General features: G+C 39.3%; 1 protein-coding gene across 1 annotated transcript; it reads right to left on the bottom strand.

Annotated features, from left to right (window-relative positions):
* Positions 1 to 5,911: 5,911 nt before the first annotated feature.
* C3H1orf52 (chromosome 3 C1orf52 homolog) lies at positions 5,912 to 14,440 on the bottom strand. The gene is made up of 3 exons (XM_061186383.1): positions 14,138 to 14,440; positions 13,303 to 13,501; positions 5,912 to 7,044 (listed from the first exon to the last, which is right to left on the bottom strand). The coding sequence occupies exons 1-3, from the start codon at positions 14,411 to 14,413 to the stop codon at positions 6,971 to 6,973; spliced, it is 549 nt and encodes a 182-aa protein (XP_061042366.1). The 5' UTR covers positions 14,414 to 14,440; the 3' UTR covers positions 5,912 to 6,970.
* Positions 14,441 to 26,404: the final 11,964 nt, after the last annotated feature.

The raw sequence follows: 26,404 nt of genomic DNA, 5'->3' as shown, positions 1-26,404 counted from the left end.
ATCTGTTCTCCATCATTGTTTATCACATTTTCACAAATCCCTGTTGGAAAAATTAGTTGAAATCATGGTAAATGCTAAGAAAATCTAACCCTCCTTCAACTAATTCTCCTGGGCTTAAAAAAGAAAAAAATTAATACTAGGCTGGGTGATCTAAAAAAACCTTCAGGACAAAAGATTAAATTAGGAACTTTAGTTTAGCTACCTAGCAAGACTGATATAGGATAGCCTTGCTACTGTTACAGTGGAAACAAAAGTGGAAAAAGAATAGAAAAACCTAAGCAGATCATAATTAGCCAAAGTAACCAGATGAATTCAGCAACTTCTAAATAAGTTAAAAATACTCAGGGCCCTGGTCAAATTATCTAAAAAAAGCCACTTACTGTCTAAGGTTTGAAGTCAACATCTCCAAGTTGGCGCCAGAGGTACTACCTGGCAATCCTATTTCTTTAAAAAAGCATCAAAATCTTTTTTTTTTTTTTACAGTCGAAGCAGCAAGGCCGGGGGAGCCTCTTTCATGTTGTAGTAGTGAATTCCAAGTGCTTCAGTTCAGAATTAAGTCACTTACCTCAAGGGTTCCGGACAGTCTGGAACCCCCAAAGTAAACCCTTCTCCTGGGTGGCAGCTTGGTGTACAGAAAAAAGACCTTGAAAATGCAAAAGCACCCTACAAATGTAAGGGCTTATCTTTCTTCGACAACTATGGAGCAGTCTGGAGAAATTAACCCTCTCATTTGTTAACCTCAATAACAGGCTTTAACAGATCTGTAGCCCTGGATGGCTCAGATAATTGCTCTAATTAGTTTGGTATGGAGGGAGGCGGGGCAGGGGGATTTGGAGCTCAAGTAATTAAGCCTAAATTAAAAGAAAAACAATGAAGAGTTTATGCCTTACGGATTTGACCTATGGATTCCAGATGTTACGGAAGAAATTTTACTGCTATGCTAAGTCTTTTAGGCCACTTTTTGTAGTTAAGGAGAGGACTGGAGGGGAAGGCCTGAAGGCAGAACATGGTAAAAAGAGAAGGTCCCAATGACTCTGTGTGTGTGTCTCCAGATTAAAAACTAGCAAAAACTAGCACCAGGGTCTTAAAAAATCCCCCTGGTGTGGGAGTTATTTCTGGGTTGGCTTGCTTATAGCTTTGCTGGCAGACAAGTTACTTCCTTAGTTGGAAGTGATTGTTTTGTTATTTCATTGCAGTTTTTCTCAGGAATTCTAAATTTAATCTCCACAGTCAGCTGGGGAAGTTTGCTAGAATTTTGGTCCCATTTAGAAATGGAGACAGGTAATTATGCCAGGAATAGAGCTGCACTTTTACTTCAATGATAATGTACCAAATCCTCTGTTTCTTCTCCTTTTTCAGAAAATGGTAAACACAGGGAAAGGAACAGGAGGAGTTCCAGACCCCGGGTACCAAAATATTACAGATGCACAGGAAATGACTTTTCAAATCCAGCCTGTAAACCTCTCATTTCGTGGGCTTGCCTGTGAGCCTAGAAAAGAGAGGAAAGATCACAGAGAAGACATTCCTATGTTCTGGGAAGGCTGTACCAGAGGACCTCTGGAGGCCTTCCCATGCCCTGGTGCTATGACTCTAAACTCAAGCCATAATTTGAAATGTTAGAGAAAACAATGAAATTTGAGGCACAATTTGTGGCTTAAAGCTATCTCACTTTGCTAAAAAAAAGTAGACTTTGAAAAACAAGTGAAAAGCGAAAATATATTTTTGAAGGGAGAGGTGTATATTCTCAGCCCTATTATTTTATTTTAAGGCTTTCAATTAAACACACTCCAACTATGTGATAAATAAGCTACTAAATCACTGAAATAGGCAGCAGTCTTCCTAAAACATTTATGCACTGACTTTCCTTTTACATTAATCTGATCCATCTGAAAGATGTTTCTGGTGTATTAAACAAATGCTGGGCCTCCAGTTAGTGAACTGGTTTTGTATTCAATAATTCTCCAAGTATTTGTATTCTGAGTGCCTTCTAGGGCTAAGAAGAGTCCTTGAGTCAAATACACACCAATCTATTGACTCCAGGGCAGTGAGGAAGGAACCTGGAGCCAGACGGCCTGCCTTTCCCAGCTCTCCCACCTTGAGCAAATCACTTAACCTTTCTGTACGTGTTTTCTCCCCTGAAAAGTAGGGTTAGCACCTACCTCATCAAATTAAATGAGTTAATACATGGAAAGCGCTGAGAACAATGCCTGGCACATAGTAAGTACTCAATAAATGTTGGCTATTTGTTTAGTACTGAGCATAGGGAAAACCAACTTTCAGGTGCAGATACAGAGATAAATAGAACAAGGTGAATAAAGGAGGGAATACTTGAACTGCTCCTTGGAGGGAAAAAGGGAGGTTCACTAAGCAGATGGAGAAGGGCCAGGCCAAGCAGATGGTACAAGTGAAGGCACAGAATGATTAAACTAAATGGTGTATCTGGGGAACTGTAAATAATTCATTAGAGCTGGATTAAGAAGTGTGTCAGAATGAGGGGAGAGAAGCCTCAGGATTTACTGACCAAACCGACATGATGGGAAGGAAGTAAGGCAGAAGGCAGGTTTCTGGGTTGACTGTGATGCCATTAACCTGAAACGAATTATAGGAGGGGATGTGGGTTTTGACTCGATGTGTTTGGTTTTGGACATACAGTATGTGAGGGGACTTTGAGACCCAAGCAGAAATGTACAATTGGATGCATAAATTTGGGGCTTTACAAGAGCATTCTGGTAAGCATACAATGCAGGGAACCATCAGGGTTACTGATTGTGGTAGCCATGAACTTGGCTGACACTGTCAAGAACCGGTGTAGAGAAGAGAACAACGTAGGGTACACTGGCATCTGAGGGCAGTTGGAAGAGAGGGGGCCAGAGGGAATAAAGAGAACCAGAACACGGGACCCTGGAAGAAACCAAAGGAGAAAAAAGTTTCACATCAATTAGGATGTTTTTGACGGAAAATGACACAAAACTTAAACTGGTTTAAATTCTCAGGATTTATTGGCCCATACAACTGAAAATACAAGCCTCAAGAGGATCACCCATAAGCCTGGGTGAGGAATTCTCCTTACCATCAACACTTTGCAGTTATACTGAGTGCTACTATTTGCTGGCACTGTTCTAGTCAATGAACAAAACAGGCAAAATCCCTCCTCTTCGGACTGTACATAACAAATGCTTCTTGGTATCTCTCTCTCTCTTTTTGCATTAAAATGCAAATGCGATACCTCAAATTAGGAAAACTGTGTGGAGGGAGATGAAGAGAGAAAACTTCAGAATATTATGCAAAGTTCAAAACATTTGCTGGGAGCATAACGCCTTTTTGTTGGAATGTCTGAACTTCTGCACTAAGTGATAATAGAGGTGTGAAAGCAGTTCACTACGGATACGAAACTCTAAAATCCAAAATACCACCAATGATATGTTTTAAAGCCCAGTGTGGATTTAAATGTCACCGTTTTTAACTTATCAAAGTTGCTGGGTTCACTCAGATACCTATAAAAATAATTACATTTTTCAAATATCCCCAGTGGGGCCTTGTTTCTAACTGAATTGTATGGCAATATGTTTTACATGTAGGTCATGTCCAAACCTGCATTGCTACATTCATATTTTAATTAAAAGTACATGGTTTGCAATAAAAGGTAACCTCACTCTCAGCCATTGTATCCAACTAAGCACTATCCATTTCTCAAATCAGTGTCTCTTCTCCAATGCCTTAGTTCACTCAGACACTTATCACTCTATTTAGACTACAGCAACTAGTCTTTCTGACTCGACTAGTAACCTACATATCCATCCTCCTCATGGCCGCCAATGTGATTTTGCCAAAATGAAGATGAGTCCTTTGTTCTTATCATAATGCCTTGCACCCAACAGGTTCTCCATAAATTTTGCATGGAACAGGATGCAGATTCTAGCCTGAGCTCTGAAGCTAACTCTTGGTGTATCCGTGCATTGCTTCATCTTGCTGGGCCTATTTTCCATTCTCTAATTTAGAAATGATAAAACCTACCCCATTAGGTTTTTGGCAAATAAAATACTACTATATGATTGAACTCTGTGAATTCAAAAGCACTACACAGCATTAAGGGTTAAGATTAGAAGCAAGTCCAAGTAATATTAGTATCTTAATGGCTACAAAGCAGGGTATATTTTCTCAGTAATGTTCTTTGATTCCAGTTTTCCGTAAAACTCTATAAAGTTATTTATACTTTGAATTTTAAAATATGGCCCACGAATGCTTAGTTCTTTTCTCAAATTTTGTCTTTGCGCAGAAGTCCTTCATGCCTGATGCGACCTAACTTCCTTATCTTAAAGATGAGGAAACAATCAGAAATATCAAGTGACTTGATTCTCTAAAAAGGAAGCAACTTGGATAGAGGATTTTCCTAATCTTCATGGATTTTTAGAAGATCCTTCTCCACTGGGTTTTCACTACCTGAACCAAACAGCACCTTATCTACAGTACCCACATGGACACTTAGACATGTTCCCAGGACATCTCTGAAGGAGGGGAAAAAATCCATTCTCGAATGTGGTGATAGATGTGGAGAGTGACATGAAAGTCCATTTTCCAACCAGGGATATTTCTGCAGAAGGTGAAGCAATCCATACGCAAGTTCATTTCCCCTCCTGTTACTTGGCCATACTTTGAAAAGAAACCTGAGATACAAATGGCTGAGTCAAACTGCCCCAAAATATTTAGCCTCCTTCTTCCTAAATTCTCTCTCCCACTCCTAAATTAAAACTGGCTTGACCTGTACTCACATAGGTGCACATCTTCCAGCAGTTGCTTAATCTCACAAGTGTAGCAACCACCTTTCCTGTTTAAAATACCAGAATATTTACCCCCTCCAAGGAAAAGTGGTATTTTGTTTCTCCCCTCCCCAGTTCTGCTACCTTCTAGAAAAGAGGCTCAAAGCACCACTAGAGACTGATCTAGTGATCTTTTGTTCTCTGTCACAAACTGATTGATACAAGATAGGAGTTGAAACAATGAGTGGTAAAAAGAGGTTAAAAAGATTTTCAGACAGTGGCTTGCTGGTGTTTTTTTTTTTCTTGTATGAGGTTCATTTTCATGCTAGTTTTTAAAATCTTGTAATATTTCAGTAACTTCCGAGATATCTGTTCCACCAATACATTCATCCAGACTATAGATTTTTCCAGATTTGGGAATCACAACCTCATATTTCCATTTGTTTGTCACATTGGACTCACGCTTTACCAGTTGATGCCACTCCCTAGTACATGATACCACTGCCCTCCCAATTATTCATGTACAAAGATTTCAACCTTAAATAAATAGTTTCTCATCAATTACTTCAACTTTGGGATTCAGATACTTGTAAACCTAGAGGATAAGCAGCTGTAGAACTGGATTTGCAAATTTAAGATATAGTGGAAGCCATCATACTCATGTCCCTTCCTCAATCCACAAGACACTATGACTGGCACACTTTTAATGACTTTTACAAACTTTAATCTACTTGATCCATGTTCTCAACAAATTTTATAGTTTTTCAAATGTTGGTTTCCAGTATGGGGAAAACAATCAGACTGGGGATTTTTAAAAACTGAATAATGTCCTGTAATTAACTCTTGTCTCTCAAAGGCATGTAAGAATCAAGGAAAGACTGACGCAGTATGTAACCTCTCTTTTTCATCTTTCAAAATGTTACAAATAACTTCACTGCATTTTGGACTGCAGAAGTCAAATCTAAGATTACAATCTTCCGAAATACCCCTTGTTGATTTTATTACTATATGCAAAGCATTAAAACAGGAGCTGGATAGAGAAAACACATAGGAGTAGGGTTGCCAGACAAAATGTAAGACACTCAGTTAAATTTGAATTGCAGAAAAATAAATTTTTACTATAAGTATTTCTCAAATATTGCATATACTAAAACATCATTTGTTGTTTATCTAAAATTCAAATTTAACTGGATATCCCGTAATTTCATTTGCTACATCTAGCAACTCTTTGTAGAAGATCCTTATCTTTGGCAAGCTTACTATTTAACAGGGAAATTAATGATCATAATATAAGGCATATATGATAAGTGCAGTAATATAATCAGGGGAGAAGATCTCTACTGATTACCACAGAAAGTACCTGGAAGAGATGGCAACTGCAGTTCCTAAAAGATGACTTTTTTTTCAGTAATATTTTTAATGGTCTTCAGGACGTATGGATCATTACAGAAATAAGGAGGGCAGAGGAGTTTCCTCCTGAGCGAAGAGGACTAAATTCTGATTGGCAGATAGGTGGTTTAGTGTGATATTTTTGGAGTTCAAGTGTCCTGCGTTAAATCTCAAATTCATTGCTCACTAGCTGTGTAACCGTGGATAAATTAATCTCTATTATAAAATGAGGCTATTAATACCTGCTTTATTAAGCTGAGGATCAGAGATAATATATGCACAAAGCACTTGGAACACAGGAGGCACTCCCTAAATGGTAATACCCACTATCAGAATGTCACATGGCAAAGAGGGTACTTGTCACAAATATTCAAATGTTAATCTTATGCAGTAATAGTAATATTGGTAATTTTATTTCCATGATCTATTTACACTATACAAACACTGCTGAAAAGCACCCTACAAGTTCACAGTACAATATATTTACTTTAAAAATATACTCCTTTATAAAAGGTTCATAGAACATTGGCATGTCAACATGGGATGAAACTCAAAGCATGTCACCAATTCTGTGGTAGCAGGAATGCTTCCAAGTGTTGTCAATTTCACAATCACAAGTCACCATTTGAGTTTTAAATACATATAAGTTTTAAATAAAAAATGAATTCTACAGTGGAAGGTTCCTGCACCAATACCCATTAGGTTAATTAACATATACTTTCATGGAGATGTTGTTTCATAATAATTTACAATATCAATTTAATCTGCCAAAAAAAATCATTTCAACAAAGTTTCACAGTCCAAAAATTCTTGTCATTTGTTTTCTATTTTTTCTTCTTTGTTGGTTCTCCCGGTTCTATTTTGCGCTTTTTAGAAGTATGCTCTTCTTTTTCATCATCTTTAAATAGGAAAGGAAGAGTTTCAATCAGTAATTTAAAAAAAATGTTAAGCATTAAAATTTCATTGACTCTATACCAAAATCATTATCCTCAACTAATGTTTCTTTCAAAGTTTTCCAATAAAAAACACAAAAATAACTTACAGAACTCTGATTTTAAATTGCAAGTAAAAATAAGGAATTTTTTGAACTGTAGTGTTATACAAAATCTACAGCGATCCTTTAGTGCTATATTAAGGTAGCTTAAAATGAGAAAATCAAAATTTGTTCTGATAAAGCTATTCTCAAATATTCTACAGTATATACATGGTGGATATTTAAATATATAATCTACACGTTAAGAATGGAACAAATTCTGTTTTTTTTTTTTTTTTTACAAAAAAAGATGTCAATTTAACCATGACATTATGTAAGTGTCTATCAGCTAGTCTTTCCCCTCCAATCTGCTTTCCCTCCCCCACAAACACCTCCCCCCATCTCATCCCCCCACCCCCAGCCCCACACGTGCATTTTGAAGTTAAAAAGGCTCTCAAAGGTAGATGTTTCACTGAAACTGGATTTTCAATTTTGTCCTATGTAGGTAGTTCTACTTTCTCCCCCATTCCTAGGATGGTCAGAATATTCCAATGGCAAGAGAAAAACAGACTTCTTCCCCCACTTCATATTATGGAGAATTTGGGGGGGAGGGGAGAAGAACCTCAAATTAAAACCATGTCCTTTATACTTTTCTAAAATATTATTAGTACCTGTAATCACAGAAAATTTCCAATTAATAAATAAAAATACTGTAAAACCTGAAACAGTGGGCCCTTTTATTCAATTAAAACAATCCAACTACATGTTTCAACAAAACACAGGGTAGCACAGAGCAGCTGCTAATTCCCATCTCTCTGAACAAACGCATGGCATTATTTTAAGAACTCCATGTAGATGGAATAAATAACATGTAGAAGATGTTATGATTTATAAAATACAAATTTATTTTAAGCACATTACTGAATTCATTGTACTTTATTTTCTCAATCAACAGATACTCAAAGTTCAATAACTACCATGTGGTGGCCTATAAAATATTTTGATGTTGAAAGGGGACTTCATATTAAAAAATTTGGGAAGCCATTGATATCAGAACATAAACTTTTTTTCTCATTTCAACTTCCCTTTTATTAACAGTCAAAAAAACAAACAATGCCAATTTTATTGTTATTACTTAACACTTCACATTACAAAAGGACTTTACAGTCATTTTTTACATGTTATTTCTCGATATTCTTCTGATAGAGACTGGGGAGCTCTGTCCTATTCTTTTTTTTATCGGATTATAGTTGACACACAACATTAGTTTCAGGTGTATAAACATAGTGATTTGGTATTTTTATATATTATGGAATGATCACCACAATAAGTCTAGTTACCATCTGTCACCATACAGAGTTATCACAATCTTATTTACTATATTCCCTATGCTGTATATTACATCCCTGTGCCTTACTTATTGTATAGCTGGAAGTTTGTACCTCTTAAACCCCTTCACCTACTTTACCGGTCCCCCAACTCCTTCCCCTCTGGCAACCACCAGTTTGTTCTATGTTATCAATGAGTCTATTTCTGTTTTGTTTTGTTTGTTCATATGTTTTGTTTTTCAGATCACAAACTCATTATGGGAAAAATAAACTTAAAACCTTAATTAAGCCTTCAATTCCCTTCTGCTAACTACCATACTCAGAATATTTCCTTTGTTGATGTGGACAATAATTAGTATCAACAGCAGGTAATGCATCTTCAAACACAGCATGGTGATGTTATTCATATATTTCATAGAGCACTACAGATTTATGTAGCCAGTATGATAAAATACAATTCAGATCAACGAATCATCCCAGGAATTTACAAAGCAAAGTTTTAAACATTAGTTTATCATGTATACAAAAAAATACTTGTTCTACAAACCAAATGATGAGGCACACAGTTTAAACATGCCAAGGCCTTTGTTTTTTAATTGGTGCTTAATTATCATTATGCTTGACTTTTGAGATTATTTTCAGTAGTAATATAAAAATTGAAATTACTTTCTAACTCTACTAGAAAATGCACTGTTAACATATATTAAAAAGACCATCCTGAGACACTTCTGCTTTTAATCTGTCACTTATTACATTTACTGAATAACAACAAAAACACAAACTACTGAGGTTGGAAAAATAACTTCCTACCAGTCACTGAACAGAAGAACTAATGCCATCTAGTGATATAACAAGGCATTGTCTTAAAAAAAAAAATCCTGAAATGTCCGATCATCAACTTTACTGAGCTTCTTACTCTGTGCCATATACTACAGATGCACTTGTAAGGAAACAATTTTTCTATTATGGAATTCATGTCACTTGAGGTAAACAAGCTTAAATTATTAATAGAAACTAAGGTTCTAAATTCTTAAAAAACAAGCATTAGCTACTTTAGTTAGACCTTCAGGATTAATTACATGTTAATTCAGCTACAATAAATATCTAAGCCTTAATCATCTACATTTTACAAACACTAAACAAGTGTTGATAAGTAGTAAGGATTTATGATGAGTTTTGAATTTTTCCCAGCTTCTTTTATCTGGAAGGAGTTAACTGGCAAAAAAGGCCAAAGGGCAGAAAATGAGAAGGAAAAATAAAAACAAAGTAATCTGATAATCTAAAAATGAGATTATTTAAGAGTGTGGAGCTTCTGTGACTTCCCTGGTGGCGCAGTGGTTAAGAATCCACTTGCCAATGCAGGGGACACGGGTTCGAGCCCTGGTCCGGGAAGATCCCACATGCCGCGGAGCAACTAAGCCTATGCGCCACAACTACTGAGCCTGCACTCTAGAGCCCGCGAGCCACAACTACTGAAGCCCGCGCGCCTAGAGCCTGTGCTCTGCAACCAGAGAAGCCACCGCAATGAGAAGCCCGCTTGCAGCAACTGGAGAAAGCCTGCGCACAGCAACGAAGACCCAGTGCAGCCAAAAATAAACAAACTAATTAATTAAAAAAAAAAAAAGAGAGGGACTTCCCTGGTGGCGCGGTGGTTAGGAATCTGCCTGCCAAGGCAGGGGACACGGGTTCGAGCCCTGGTCCGGGAAGATCCCACATGCCGCGGAGCAACCAAGCCCATGTGCCACAACTACTGAGCCTGCGTGCCACAACTACTGAAGCCCGCACGCCTAGAGCCTGTGCTCCACAACAAGAGAAGCCTCCGCAATGAGAAGCCTGCGCACCGCAACGAAGGGAAGCCCCCGCTCGCCACAACTAGAGAAAGTTCGCGCGCAGCAATAAAGACCCAATACAGCCAAAAATAAATAAATAAATTTAAAAGATATATCCACCTGGAAAAAAAAAAAAAGAGAGCAGATTGCTCCATCTCCTATTGAAAAGAAAAAAAAAGAATGTGGAGCTTCTAATACAAGATATTTTATGAATTAAAAAAAAAAGAGGTAAAAAAAGATGTTGGGAAATCGATCTGTGAACATAGTATGGGAGTTTGAAATGGCAAAAATCACTTCTAAGAAGGAAGGTATTCATTACAAAAAGAAGATAGCTACATTCAACAACCAACATTAAAGTCAAAATTGAAGATTTCAGTATTATCTTTTAATCTTATGATCCAGCTTTAAGCTGGCTGAGCACTGGGGTGCTTTTGTTTTTTGATATTGCCAACATCCACTTTCTAATGGAGGACCATCATATGATCAAAAGGTCAGAAATTACCTATGGGAATAGCAGCATTCTCTCACGCATATTTCCTGCTATCTGAACTTAAAAGGCAAGCTGGAAAAAAAGATAATTCTTTCTACCTGCTTGTCCTGGTATATAAACCTTGCCTTTTCCACATAGGAACAAAGATAGGAGAGCACCAGCCTATGACACCCTAGATTGAATATCAACTCTAGTGGCCTTATTGCCATTCTTCCCACAGGACAGCTACTCCTCAAGCACTCTCGCTTGCAAAACATCAAGAGACTAAACCCCAGTTTAATATGGCATCATTTCCATTTAAAGATCTGAATTTGAATTCCTATCTGCCTCTTCCTAGATGTGTGAATTTGGGCAATTCTTTAATCTGAGATTGTCTTCTTGTCTACAAAACAGTAATAATGAATCATGTACCACTTCTGTACTAGGTTGCTAAGAGTAACAAATTAGAAAACTTGTGTGAAGGTACTATTTTAGAGCTCGGCATTTTCTAGTTTTGTGATCTTGGACAAGTCACATAAGCTCTCATTTTGACATTTCCCTATCTGGTTTCACAAGGTGTTGTAAGGATTAAATGTAATTTATGCAAAAGTGTTTTTTTTATTAATTATATAAAGATACTATAAAATATGAAGTATTTTTAATGTCCACTTCATTTGGCATGTCCAAAAAGATGCCATTTACTGAAGAGGTACCTTCACTAGAGACTTCTAATTCACACTGGGAAGTCAGGGAAAGAAATGGGAAAGCCAGGTAGAATCAAAACTGGAGAGTAATATCCTTTATAGCAAAAAGAGGATACAGTTCAGAATGTGTATTGCATTTAATTGTCACATCTCTTTAGTGTCCTGTAGTCAAAAATGTTTCCTCAATCTTTCTTTGACTGTCATGACCTTGATACTTTTGAAGATTCAGCTAGTTATTTTGTGGAATATCCCTCAATTTGGGTGTGTTTGTGTTCGGCAGGAACATCACCAACGTGATGCTGTGTTCAAGTGACACTCAGTTTTGATTTGTCCTGTTATTTATGATGTTCACTTTAATCGCTTGATTAAAATGGTGTCTGCCAGGCTTCTCCACAATGAAGTAACTCCAAAATGAAGTTACTATTTTTTTCCCATTTGGAATTAACAAGCATTAATTTTGTGAAGAGATACTTTAGATCTGAATTAATATCCTATTCCTTAAAAAAACACAAACAAAAAACCAAAAATTGGAGTAAGAACTACCAGTTTGTTACCCTTTCTCTTGAAACAAACAAAATTCTCTGCAGTTGTAAAATGAGCTAAGTAAGTAGCAGTTGTATTATGGGAAGATCAGAAATTTGTTTAACAAAACCAGCACACTCTTTCATAAAAATGATAGTCAAAAATATTTAGTGCAATCATCCACTGAATACTCACAATATACTACAAACTGTATTACAAACATAAATAACACCTGGACCTGCTGTTTAAGGAACTCATCTTCATAAAGCAGACAGACTTATGAACAAAAAATCACATAGAAGGTGGTAAGTGCCATCAATAGCATTAGCACATACAGGGTACAGAGGAGCAAATAATTAACTAGAGGAAGGTAATATTTGAGATTTAGATATTACCAACTCTCTTTTTCTTAGAGTTGGATTTTAAAGGATGAATGAGTTTACCAGCCAAAGAGGGAGGGAAAATCATTCCCGACTAAGGTGGAACATATATTAAAAGGCATGGAACCATAAAATAGCATGGTCTATTCAGTTTTGAATTTTAAGATCTTAAAGTTCTAAAAGGGGGCCATCTGAAATGAGGGTGGAGAAAAAGGCAGGGCCTATCATAGAGGGCTCACTCTGCTGCTGGTGAAGGGTTTTAAACAAGCGAGGCAAGGGGGTGGGTGGGTAAAAGTACGGAAGCAGAGATTACTGTGATTACTTACAGTCTAAGCCAGAGATGGACTTATGATATTATGAACTAAGGCAAGACAACTAAGTCATTATCTTATTACTATTTTTAATTACTATGTAGTAATACTCAGTTAAATTCATTTTGTGACACTAATTTTGGCTCTAAAGCACAATTGCTTTAATATAAAATGAAGCCATCAGCACTTCACAACCGCAGTCACAACAAAGAGTTCATGAAATAACTCATGCTGCTTTAGTAATAAGGCATCATAAATCACATATACTACTGGTTGAGACATCAAAGATTTCACTTTAAATCCTGAATATTTTATGACCCTTCTCAAAAACACTGCAAAAGGGAGGGTGGGAGGGAGGGAGACGCAAGAGGGAAGAGATATGGGGATATATGTATATGTATAGCTGATTCACTTTGTTATACAGCAGAAGCTAACACACCATTGTAAAACAATTATACTCCAATAAAGATGTTAAACACACACACACACACACACACACACAGAGCAAAAGACATCCAAAGACCATCACAATCAGTTTGCTAACTGACTAGATTTAAGTTTCATTCATTAAACATCTCGTTCTCTTAAAACTCATCACAGGGACCAAAAGGCATTACCACTGGAGTCTGACTTTCCTTACCTGATTCCACTGTCTCCTCCCCTTCCGGGAGAAGCCTAGCTTTCTTAGCATTCTGTGGGGCATCATCACCATTGTCCTCATATATGTTAGACCATTTTATTGCCATATCCAGCTCTGGAGGGGGAGGTTTCTTCTCAGTAGAGTAGGTCTCCGGAGGTGGTACATAGTTTGACTTCCATATTTTGAATTCCTTCGGAGGCTGTTAAGCAAACACATTAAGAAACACTGTGACGAACCGAGGTTCCTATAATCGGTATGGGCACATGCACCTCCCTGCCGTTCGCTTATTGTTCAGGCTGACTTTTTTTTTTTTTAAGGTTTAAAGACATATTTTTCCATCAAAATCACAACACTATTAAGTGAAAAGCCAAAGGGTTCCCTATACGAATAAAGCTATTAACTTTTAGTTACCAAAGAAGAATCCAGTCTCAGAGATACTACGCCAAGGCTGACCCCTTCAGGAGGCTGCAGCAGACACTGTCTTGGAGGCAGCACCGCAGGCACTTCGGCATCAAAGGGAAGGGGTCTCGGGGAGAAGCTGCAGCAGGGGGGCGGGGGAGTCACCACCGTTAGTCCTCTCCGCGCGGGGTCAGGGCACCGAGCGCGGAGGTTTGGGTCTCCTCACAAGGGGGCGGGGCTGCGGATCCGGTCTGACACCCACCAGGCTGGGGGAGGGGGCCCGGGCTCCCCAGGGTTGGAGGTGGGAGAGGGTGGTGCGGCATCCCGCAGGGGGTGACTGCGTGTGGGGGGCGGACAGCTGGTCCCCAGGAGGGGGCTCAGGAGGAAGGGGGCGGAGGCCGGGGCCTAGATCGGGAAACGGGGTCGGGGACCTCACCTCCTCTGGCGCCTTGACGACGTGCCTCTCCCAGTCTATCTGTTTGTTGAGCGGATTGTAGAGAAAGGCCGGGCGAGTTACGCTCCGGAACAGCTCGTCGGGTCCAGGCAGCCGCTTCTCCGCCTTGTTCCCACAGCCGCCCGCCGACTTCGCCGGATCCGGGGCCTTACGACTTGTCTCCTCCGGCTCGCTGTTATCCTCCTCGTCCGAGGAGCCTGAGCTGCTGCTCCCGTAAGCCGCGAAATAGCTCAGGGGATCCTTCTCTTCCGCTGCCATGACGGCTGCGCGCGTCTACCGATGGCTCCGCCGGAAACCGGAAGCCGAGCCACGGCCCGCCCCGCAGTTGGCCCCGCCCCAAGTCTCGCTGATGGGCCCGGAGTCTGCACCCCCTGGTGGCTGCGCCGTGATCCTGCGGCCGGGCTGAAGGACTGAGGCTGGAGGCGGGGCCCCCGCACGTCCTCAATCAGAGGTTTCTAATGCTCTTTTCTGAGGACCCCTGAGAAGAGACAGATCCTCAGGCAGTGGTCCAACCAAACTTTCAGATTCAGTAAGAATTTATGAAAGGCACAGAAAAGCTAAAAATTTTGTCTTTTCACCGCCACCTTAAAGCCCTTGCCCAGCGAGACCAGGATTTCTTCCTGATCCTGCTGCATCTCTTCCTCGAAATAAAATTACTCTCAATGTGCTTCCCCTCAGTCGTCATGGAAGACCTCTATGGGTAAGTGGACTTACCAAGTCCCAAAGTGAATCCTCTCCTGCTCGACCTCATTCCAGCACACTCTGAGCAACCTCCTTTGATGGAACTTCTCTTGTATTGCGTCACACCACTCTGGGGGTCCTCCAAACTCTCTGGATTCTTATTGTCAGCCTCCTTCCATGCCTGCTTTGCTCTGTATGGCCCTTAAACGCTGGTGTTTCCCAACATATTATACCAGCTTTCAGCAACACTTACTAACAATCTGTAGAGGGTGTTACAAAGTTGCAAGTCAGACCATCCCTTTCCAGGGCATTAACTACCTTAATGCTTGTGACTCCCAAATCCGGGTCTCCAACTCCAGTCTCTCAAGTTCTGGATCAAACCTCCATTTGGCTCTTAAACTTTATGTATGGACATCGTGCTGGGGTCTCAAACACCCACTTAAAGATCAGTAACTTGTCTTTACGTATAACTTGCTTCTGCATTTGTGTTCCCTCTCTGAGTACAATAAATGACATAACCATGTGCCTAGCCACCAAGGGAAACTAGAAATCTTTGACTCCTCCTCGTGAACTCAGAGGGAATTATACCCAAGTGAAAGCAGTAAAGTTGGTATCAGTGTAAAGGTTCACAGGATGCCTGTTCATTTACATGATACACTCACCTCCAGGAGGCAGAGAAGATGGCTATCTTATTCACTCTTTCCCAGTCCCATAGCACAATGTCTGTGAGCTCCTTCAGGGGAGGAGTTGGAGTGTGCTTTGTTCATTTTTATATTCCTAGTACCTAGCTCAGTGCCTGTCACTGAGTAGATGATCAATAAGTATTGTGGATTATAATTTATGAGGGTGTAGATCTGTTTCTCAAAATTTTCCACCCAAGTACCTACATTGACAAAGGAAAATGATGGTCCCAAAGTGCAAAGTTTGGGAGCCTCCAAAACCATCCTCAGGCTTGGTAATTTGCTAGAAGCACTCACAGAACTCTCTGAAAGCTGTTTTACTCGTGATTATGGTTTATTGTAGCTAAAGGATACAGATTAAAATCAGCCAACGGAAGAGGTGCAGGGTGCAGAGTGCTGGAGCTTTCCACATGCAGGGCTTCCGGCTGTCTTCTCCCAGTGGAGGTGTAGACAGTACTAACTTCTGTGGCAAAGACATGTGACAACATGCATGGAGCCATCTGGGGAGGCTCACCCTAAACTTAGCATCCACAGTCTTTATTGGGGATTGGTCATGTGGACATAGCCTCCAGCCCCTCCAGAGGTCAAGCTGATACAGTATGGCCCAACGCCCCTTGAGCATAACAGTTTTTTAGAATATAGTATAATACCCTGAAAATGTATGCAAATGTTATATACTAGTCCCTAATACAGCTCTTTTATTTCAATATACAAAAAAGAGAGAAGAAAATCCAAACTTCTCACAATGGTCTGTAAATGCTTCTGTATCTGATCCTCGCTATCTGTGAAACCTCATCTCAATCCAGGCTCCTGAGTTCCCTAGTCATCCCTCATACTTACGTTCCAGCCATACAGGCCTGTGTGGTCCTCACTAGCTCATTCTTGCCTCAGGACTTTTGCACTCGATGTTACTTTTGCCTAAACTTCCTACCAGAACTTTACACAGCTGGCTCCTTCCTTCTTATGGTTTAGGTCTCAGCTCAAATGTTGCCTGCTTTGAGAGGAGTTCCCTCATAATGCTATAAACACTTTGGTCCAAGTTACTGTTTAGCTCATACATGCCCTATTTTGTATCCACAGCAACTAGAATTATCAGGGTTTCCTTGTTTATTTTCTAACTGTCTCCCCCAACTAGAATGTGAGTTCTCTATGAGAACATAGACATTGTCTGTTTTGTTTATCACTGTATCGCCAGCACCTAAAATGATAGGTAATCAATAAATACTGAATTATGAGTGAAAAAATACACAGTCTCCACCCTTACCTTTCTGCCGTCTAGGAAATGTTAATAAGAGAGCATGGAGTTGTAGGAAGAACACTGATCTTGGAGTCAAACTGCCCTAGATTTTAATTCTAAAGAGCTGTGCCACATACTTTGAGCCATATACTTTATCCTGAGATTGTTTCTCGTCTGTTAAAAAAAAGTACCAATAAAACCTTCCTTGCAGAGTTGTTATTAGGATTAAAAACAAGATCACACATGTGGAAACACTAACCACTGTATTTGGCACCCAGTAAGATTGTGGTTTCCAAACATTGTTGCACGTTGGAATCACCTAGAAATTTTTACTCACTTCTGATGACTGGCTTCCACAGCCTGGCATCCGGATCTTTAAAAGCTCTCCAGGTGATTCTGAAATAGGCAGCAAAGTTTGGGAACCACCACAGTAAAGGACAACTGTCTGATAATTAAATAGAGTGGCAAAATCAGAGTAAGGCCTTTAGGAGCAGCACTCAAGTTGCCCACATATTGTTTGCGCTTAAATTTAGCTCTTCTTTCAGAAAGCCCTCAAAAGATTACATTTAACAACAAAGATAGAATCGCTGCTTGGTTAGCTATTTTTTTTCCCTCCAAAATCAACAATGTACTTATTTATGCAGTGATACAAGATAAGGACAGAGCCTGAAACTTCCTGCTCCCTTTCATGCTGCTTAGGTAAAAGGACAGTAGCCACAAGACTTAACTTCTACTTTATACTGTACACAAAATTACTTTGTAATGGATCATAGAGCTAATTGTGAAATGAAAACAACTAAGTTTCCAGAAGAAAACATAGGGGATTATCATCACAGCACTGGGATAGGCAAAGTTTTTTTAAACAGGAGACAAAAATCACTAACCACAAAAGAACTAATCATTAAACTAAATTAAATTTTAGAAAATGTTTATCAGGGGACTTCCCTGGTAGTCCAGTGGTTAAGACTCCACACTTCCAGTGCTTCCACTGCAGGGGGCACGTGTTCTATCCCTGGTCAAGGAAGTAAGATCCCACATGCCAAGTGGTATGGCCGAAAAAAAAAAAGTGTTTATCAAAACAAACCAAAAACCTCCCAAATAAAATAAAAAAATTCAAAACAACAACAAAAAAAATTGAAAGCAAAAAAACTGCCATTATCCTGGTAAGTTCCAAATTTGCCAGTGTTTGCCCTTGCGCTAGGAATGACATGCTGACCAAAGATGGAATTAGCTCTTGAAAAAGTGACCATGAAAAGACATGCAGGAAATGTAAATGCATATTGCTAAGTGAAAGAAGCCAGTCTGAAAAAGCTACATATTGTATGATTCCAACCATTCAGTATATGACATTCTGGAAAAGACAGAGCAATAGAGAGAATAAACAGATCAGTGGTTGCCAGGGCTGGATGGGAAGGGGTGGGGTGGGGGGGGGGGAGAGGAAAGGATGAATAAGTGGAACACAGGGGATTTTTAGGGAAGTGAAACTATTCTGTGTGATAATATAATGGTGGATGTATGTCACTATGCATTTGTCAAAACTTATAGAACTGTATAACACAAAGAATGAATCCTAATGTAAACTATTAACTTTAGTTAATAATAATGTATCAAGACTGGTTCATCAATTCTAATAAATGTACTAATGTGAGATGTTAATGTAGGAAACAGGGGGTATATGGGAACTCTGTACTTTCTGCTCAAGTTTTCTGTAAACCTAGAACTGCTCTAAAAAAGTCTCAATTTTTTAAAAAGCAATTTAAAAAAGTGAGCTCGAAGGTGTTGTTTTTATATTAAGTGATAATTTTCACTGCTGCATTAATCAACCCAATAACCAATTGCACTATATCATGTCACACTGTCATTCAAATTTATACATTTTTGGCAACAGCTGGTTTTCAGTGTTTAAAGGAAAAATAAACTGATTTCATAGGATTCAGAAAACCAAAAGACTAAGTTTGTTAAAACCTTAATTTTAGGGCTTCCCTGGTGGCGCAGTGGTTAAGAATCCGCCTGCCAAGGCAAGGGACACGGGTTTGAGCCCTGGGCCGGGAAGATCCCACATGCCGCGGAGCAACGAAGCCCGTGCGCCACAGCTACTGATCCTGCGCTCTAGAGCCTGCGACCCACAATTACTGAGCCCATGCACCACAACTACTGAAGCCCGCGCGTCTAGAGCCCGTGCTCCGCGACAAGAGAAGCCACCGCATGAGAAGCCCGCGCACCGCAACGAAGAGTAGCCCCTGCTCACCGCAACCAGAGGAAAGCCCGCGTGCAGCAACAAAGACCCAACACAGCCAAAAATAAAATAAATTTAAGAAAAACCCAAACCTTAATTTTATTGTCTGCATAGCCAACAGTCTGAAAGAAAACTATAAATATAGGTGCTACACCGTATCTAAATTATGATCTTTGATTCCAAATAAATCCTATTTAAATTTTTAAAAAAGTAACTGCATATCAAATTTTATTTTAATGAAATGAAAAGCTTGCTTCTGCTTTTGAAAAAGATTTCTTTAAGTATTATGCCACTATTTTCTTTTTTTAATTGCCACTATTTTGTTATGCTACCCTGGAGGTGAAACATATTTCTCCATAATCATTAGAAAATGTTTATACTACAAAAATCACCCAGTCTTTAAAATTTTTTTAAAGTCAATATGCCAATCTTCTTCATGATTGATAATTTCATCAGTCCATCCAGAAGTGCAACTCCATCTCACAACCTGAATTAATGTTTCCTATTAAAATTAGTACATATAAAAAAAGTTTTAGGTATTTATTTCCTATTGAAAAATTTGAAACTTCCAAAACACAGCACTACAACTTAACATTTAGTCTTTTTTTTTTTTAAACATCTTTATTGAAGTATAATTGCTTTACAATGGTGCGTTAGTTTCTGCTTTATAACAAAGTGAATCAGTTATACATATACATATGTTCCCATATCTCTTCACTCTTGCATCTCCCTCCCTCACACCCTCCCTATCCCACCCCTCTAGGTGGTCACAAAGCACCGAGCTGATCTCCCTGTGCTATGCGGCTGCTTCCCACTAGCTATCTATTGTACAACTGGTAGTGTATATATGTCCATGACACTCTCTCACCCTGTCACATCTCACCCCTCCCCCTCCCCATATCCTCAAGTCCATTCTCTAGTAGGTCTGTGTCTTTATTCCCGTCTTGCCACTGGGTTCTTCAGGACCTTTTTTTTTTTTTTTTTTTCCTTAGATTCCATATATATGTGTTAGCATACTGTATTTCTTTTTCTCTTTCTGACTTACTTCACTCTGTATGACAGACTCTAACTCCATCCACCTCATTACAAATACCTCCATTTCATTTCTTTTTATGGCTGAGTAATATTCCATTGTATATATGTGCCACATCTTCTTTATCCATTCATCCGATGATGGACACCTAGGTTGCTTCCATGTCCTGGCTATTGTAAACAGAGCTGCAATGAATATTTTGGTACATGACTCTTTCTGAATTATGGTTTTCTCAGGGTATGTGCCCAGTAGTGGGATAGCTGGGTCATAGGGTAGTTCTATTTTTAGTTTTTTAAGGAACCTCCATACTGTTCTCCATAATGGCTGTATCAATTTACATTCCCACCAACAGTGCAAGAGTGTTCCCTTTTCTCCACACCCTCTCCAGCATTTATTGTTTCTAGATTTTTTGATGATGGCCATTCTGACCGGTGTGAGATGATATCTCATTGTAGTTTTGATTTGCATTTCTCTAATGATTAATGGTGTTGAGCATTCTTTCATGTGTTTGTTGGCAATCTGTATATCTTCTTTGGAGAAATGTCTATTTAGGTCTTCTGCCCATTTTTGGATTGGGTTGTTCTTTTTTTGTTATTGAGCTGCATGAGCTGCTTGTAAATCTCGGAGATTAATCCTTCTTTGTCAGTTGCTTCATTTGCAAATATTTTCTCCCATTCTGAGGGTTGTCTTTTGGTCTTGTTTATGGTTTCCTTTGCTGTGCAAAAGCTTTTAAGTTTCATTAGGTCCCATTTGTTTATTTGTGTTTTTATTTCCATTCCTCTAGGAGCTGGGTCAAAAAGGATCTTGCTGTGATTTATGTCATAGTGTTCTGCCTATGTTTTCCTCTAAGAGTTTGATAGTGTCTGGCCTTACACTTAGGTCTTTAATCCATTTTGAGTTTATTTTTGTGTATGGTGTCAGGGAGTGTTCTAATTTCATACTTTGACATGTACCTGTCCAATTTTCCCAGCACCACTTATTGAAGAGGCTGTCTTTTCTCCACTGTATATGCTTGCCTCCTTTATCAAAGATAAGGTGACCATATGTGCGTGGGCTTATCTCTGGGCTTTCTATCCTGTTCCATTGATCTATATTTCTGTTTTTGTGCCAGTACCAAACTGTCTTGATTACTGTAGCTTTGTAGTATAGTCTGAAGTCAGGCTCCCTGATTCCTCCAGCTCCATTTTTCGTTCTCAAGATTGATTTGGCTATTCGGGGTCTTTTGTGTTTCCCTACAAATTGTGAAATTTTTTGTTCTAGTTCTGTGAAAAATGCCAGTGGTAGTTTGATAGGGATTGCATTGAATCTGTAGATTGCTTTGGGTAGCAGAGTCATTTTCACAGTGTTGATTCTTCCAATCCAAGAACATGGTATATTTCTCCATCTATTTGTATCATCTTTAATTTCTTTCATCAGTGTCCTATAATTTTCTGCATACAGGTCTTTTGTCTCCTTAGGTAGGTTTATTCCTAGATATTTTATTCTTTTTGTTGCAATGGTAAACGGGAGTGTTTTCTTAATTTCACTTTCAGATTTTTCATCATTAGTATATAGGAATGCAAGAGATTTCTGTGCATTAATTTTGTATCCTGCTACTTTACCAAATTCATTGATTAGCTCTAGTAGTTTTCTGGTAGCATCTTTAGGATTCTCTATGTATAGTATCATGTCATCTGCAAACAGTGACAGCTTTACTTCTTCTTTTCCGATTTGGATTCCTTTTATTTCTTTTTCTTCTCTGATTGCTGTGGCTAACACTTCCAAAACTATGTTGAATAATAGTGGTGAGAGTGGGCAACCTTGTCTTGTTCCTGATCTTAGTGGAAATGGTTTCAGTTTTTCACCATTGAGGACAATGTTGGCTGTGGGTTTGTCATATATGGCCTTTATTATGTTGAGGAAAGTTCCCTCTACGCCTACTTTCTGCAGGGCTTTTATCATAAATGGGTGTTGAATTTTGTCGAAAGCTTTCTCTGCATCTAGTGAGATGATCATATGGTTTTTCTCCTTCAATTTGTTAATATGATGTATCACGTTGATTGATTTGCGTACATTGAAGAATCCTTGCATTCCTGGAATAAACCCCACTTGATCATGGTGTATGATCCTTTTAATGTGCTGTTGGATTCTGTTTGCTAATATTTTGTTGAGGATTTTTGCATCTATGTTCATCAGTGATATTGGCCTGTAGTTTTCTTTCTTTGTGACATCTTTGTCTGGTTTTGGTATCAGGGTGATGGTGGCCTCGTAGAATGAGTTGGGGAGTGTTCCTCCCTCTGCAATATTTTGGAAGAGTTTGAGAAGGATAGGTGTTAGCTCTGCTCTAAATGTTTGATAGAATTCGCCTGTGAAGCCATCTGGTCCTGGGCTTTTGTGTGTTGGAAGATTTTTAATCACAGTTTCAATTTCAGTGCTTGTGACTGGTCTGTTCATATTTTCTATTTCTTCCTGGTTCAGTCTCAGCAGGTTGTGCATTTCTAAGAATCTGTCCATTTCTTCCAGGTTGTCCATTTTATTGGCATAGAGTTGCTTGTAGTAATCTCTCATGATCGTTTGTATTTCTGCAGTGTCAGTGGTTACGTCTCCTTTTTCATTTCTAATTCTATTAATTTGAGTCTTCTCCCTTTTTCTCTTGATGAGTCTGGCTAATGGTTTATCAATTTTGTTTATCTCCTCAAAGAACCAGCTTTTAGTTTCATTGATTTTTGCTATTGTTTCCTTCATTTCTTTTTCATTTATTTCTGATCTGATCTTTATGATTTCTTTCCTTCTGCTAGCTTTGGGGTTTTTTTGTTCTTCTTTCTCTAATTGCTTTAGGTGCAAGGTTAGGTTGTTTATTCGAGATGTTTCCTGTTTCTTGATGTAGGCTTGTATTGCTATAAACTTCCCTCTTAGAACTGCTTTTGCTGCATCCCTTAGGTTTTGGGTCGTCGTGTCTCCATTGTCATTTGTTTCTAGGTATTTTTTGATTTCCCCTTTGATTTCTTCAGTGATCACTTCGTTATTAAGTAGTGTATTGTGTAGCCTCCATGTGTTTGTATTTTTTACAGATCTTTTCCTGTAATTGATATCTAGTCTCATAGCGTTGTGGTCGGAAAAGATACTTGATACGATTTCAATTTTTTTAAATTTACGAAGGCTTGATTTGTGACCCAAGATATGATCTATCCTGGAGAATGTTCCATGAGCACTTGAGAAAAATGTGTATTCTGTTGTTTTTGGGTGGAATGTCCTATAAATATCAATTAAGTCCATCTTGTTTAATGTATCATTTAAAGCTTGTGTTTCCTTATTTATTTTCATTTTGGATGATCTGTCCATTGGTGAAAGTGGGGTGTTAAAGTCCCCTACTATGATTGTGTTACTGTCGATTTCCCCTTTTATGGCTGTTAGTATTTGCCTTATGTATTGAGGTGCTCCTATGTTGGGTGCATAAATATTTACAATTGTTATACCTTCCTCTTGGATCGATCCCTTGATCATTATATAGTGTCCTTCTTTGTCTCTTGTAATAGTCTTTATTTTAAAGTCTATTTTGTCTGATATGAGAATTGCTACTCCAGCTTTCTTTTGATTTCCATTTGCATGGAATATCTTTTTCCATCCCCTCACTTTCAGTCTGTATGTGTCTCTAGGTCTGAAGTGGGTCTCTTGTAGACAGCATATATATGGGTCTTGTTTTTGTATCCATTCAGCCAGTCTGTGTCTTTTGGTGGGAGCATTTAATCCATTTACATTTAAGGTAATTATCGATATGTATTTTCCTATTCCCATTTTCTTAAATGTTTTGGGTTTGTCATTGTAGGTGTTTTCCTTCTCTTGTGTTCCTTGCCTAGAGAAGTTCCTTTAGCATTTGTTGTAAAGCTGGTTTGGTGGTGCTGAACTCTCTCAGCTTTTGCTTGTCTGTAAAGGTTTTAATTTCTCCATCAAATCTGAATGAGAGCCTTGCTGGGTAGAGTAACCTTGGTTGTAGGTTTTTCTCCTTCATCACTTTAAGTATATCCTGCCACTCCCTTCTGGCTTGCAGAGTTTCTGCTGAAAGATCAGCTGTTAACCTTATGGGGATGCCCTTGTGTGTTATTTGTTGTTTTTCCCTTGCTGCTTTTAATATGTTTTCTTTACATTTAATTTTTGATAGTTTGATTAATATGTGTCTTGGTGTGTTTCTCCTTGGATTTATCCTGTATGGGACTCTCTGTGCTTCCAGGACTGATTAACTATTTCCTTTCCCATATTAGGGAAGTTTTCAACTATAATCTCTTCAAATATTTTCTCAGTCCCTTTCTTTTTCTCTTCTTCTTCTGGGACCCCTATGATTCGAATGTTGGTGCATTTAATGTTGTCCCAGAGGTCTCTGAGACTGTCCTCAGTTCTTTTCATTCTTTTTTCTTTATTCTGGTCTGCAGTAGTTATTTCCACTATTTTATCTTCCAGGTCACTTATCCGTTCTTCTGCCTCAGTTATTCTGCTATTGATCCTGTCTAGAGTATTTTTAATTTCATTTATTGTGTTTTTCATCGTTGCTTGGTTCCTCTTTAGTTCTTCTACGTCCTTGTTAAATGTTTCTTGCATTTTGTCTATTCTATTTCCAAGATTTTGGATCATCTTTACTATCATTATTCTGAATTTTTTTTCAGGTAGACTGCCTATTTCCTCTTCATTTGTTAGGTCTGGTGTGTTTTGACCCTGCTCCTTCACCTGCTGTGTGTTTTTTTGTCTTCTCATTTTGCTTATCTTACTGTGTTTGGGGTCTCCTTTTCACAGGCTGCAGGTTCGTAGTTCCCGTTGTTTTTGGTATCTGTCCCCAGTGGCTAAGGTTGGTTCCATGGGTTGTGTAGGCTTCCTGGTGGAGGGGACTAGTGCCTGTGTTCTGGTGGATGAGGTTGGATCTTGTCTTTCTGGTGGGCTCGCCCACATCTGGTGGTGTGTTTTGGGGTGTCTGTGGCCTTATTATGATTTTAGGCAGCCTCTCTGTTAATGGATGGGGCTGTGTTCCTGTCTTGCTAGTTGTTTGGCATAGGGTGTCCAGCACTGTAGCTTGCTGGTCGTTGAGTGAAGCTGGGTCTTGATGTTGAGATGGAGATCTCTGAGAGATTTTCGCCGTTTGGTATTACGTGGAGCTGGGAGGTCTCTTGTGGACCAGTGTCCTGAAGTTGGCTCTCCCACCTCAGAGGCACAGCCCTGATGCCTGGCTGGAGCACCAAGAGCCTTTCATCCACACGGCTCAGAATAAAAGGGAGAAAAAATAGAAAGAAAGAAAGAAAGAGGATAAAATAAAATAAAATAAAGCTATTATAATAAAAAATAAGAAAAAAATTAAGAATAAATTTATTAAGAAAAAAATCTTTTTTAATTTTTAAAAATAGATTTATTAATTTTTTATAATAAAAAATAAGAAAAAATAAGAAAGAAATTTATTAAGAAAAAAATTTTTTAATTTTTTAAAATAAAAAATATGAAAAAACTTATTGAAAAAAAATTTTTTTAATTTTTTAAAAATAGAAAATAAGGAAAAAATTATAAAGAAAACATTTATTAGGAAAAGAAAATTTTTAAGTAAAAAACAAAACAAAACAAAACAAAACAAAACAGACGGACCTAACCCTAGGACTAATGGTGAGAGCAAAGCTATACAGACAAAATCTCACCCAGAAGCATACACATATACACTCACAAAAAAAGGAAAAGGGGAAAAATTAATATATCCTGCTCCCAAAGTCCACCTCCTAAATTTGGGATGATTCGTTGTCTATTCAGGTATTCAACAGATGCAGGCACATCAAGTTGTTTGTGGAGCTTTAATCCGCTGCTTCTGAGGCTGCTGGGAGAGATTTCCCTTTCTCTTCTTTGTTCGTACAGCTCCCGGGGTTCAGCTTTGGATTTGGACCCGCCTCTGCATGTAGGTCGCCTGAGCGCGTCTGTTCCCTGCCCAGACAGAACGGGGTTAAAGGAGCAGCTGATTCAGGGGCTCTGGCTCAGTCAGGCCGGGGGGAGGGAGCGGTACGGAGGAGGCCGGGTGAGCCTGCGGCGGCAGAAGCCGGCGTGACGTTGCAGCAGCCTGAGGCACGCCGTGCGCTCTCCCGGGGAAGTTGCCCCCGGATCACGGGAGCCTGGCCGTGGCGGGCTGCACTGGCTCCCGGGAGTGGCGGTGTGGAGAGCTCGCACACAGGCTTTTTGGTGGCGGCAGCAGCAGCCTTAGCGTCTCATGCCCATCTCTGGGGTCCGCGCTGATAACCGCGGCTCGCGCCTGTCTCTGGGGTCCGCGCTGATAGCCGCGGCTCGCACCAGCCTCTGGGGTCCGCGCTGATAGCCGCGGCTCGCGCCTGCCTCTGGGGTCCGCGCTGATAGCCGCGGCTCGCGCCCGTCTCTGGAGTTCGTTTAG

This window comes from Eubalaena glacialis, chromosome 3 (assembly GCF_028564815.1).
Source record: "Eubalaena glacialis isolate mEubGla1 chromosome 3, mEubGla1.1.hap2.+ XY, whole genome shotgun sequence".
NCBI classification, from domain to species: Eukaryota; Metazoa; Chordata; class Mammalia; order Artiodactyla; family Balaenidae; genus Eubalaena; species Eubalaena glacialis.
Note: the sequence above shows the minus strand (reverse complement) of the source record. Positions and strands in the feature narration are given on the sequence as shown.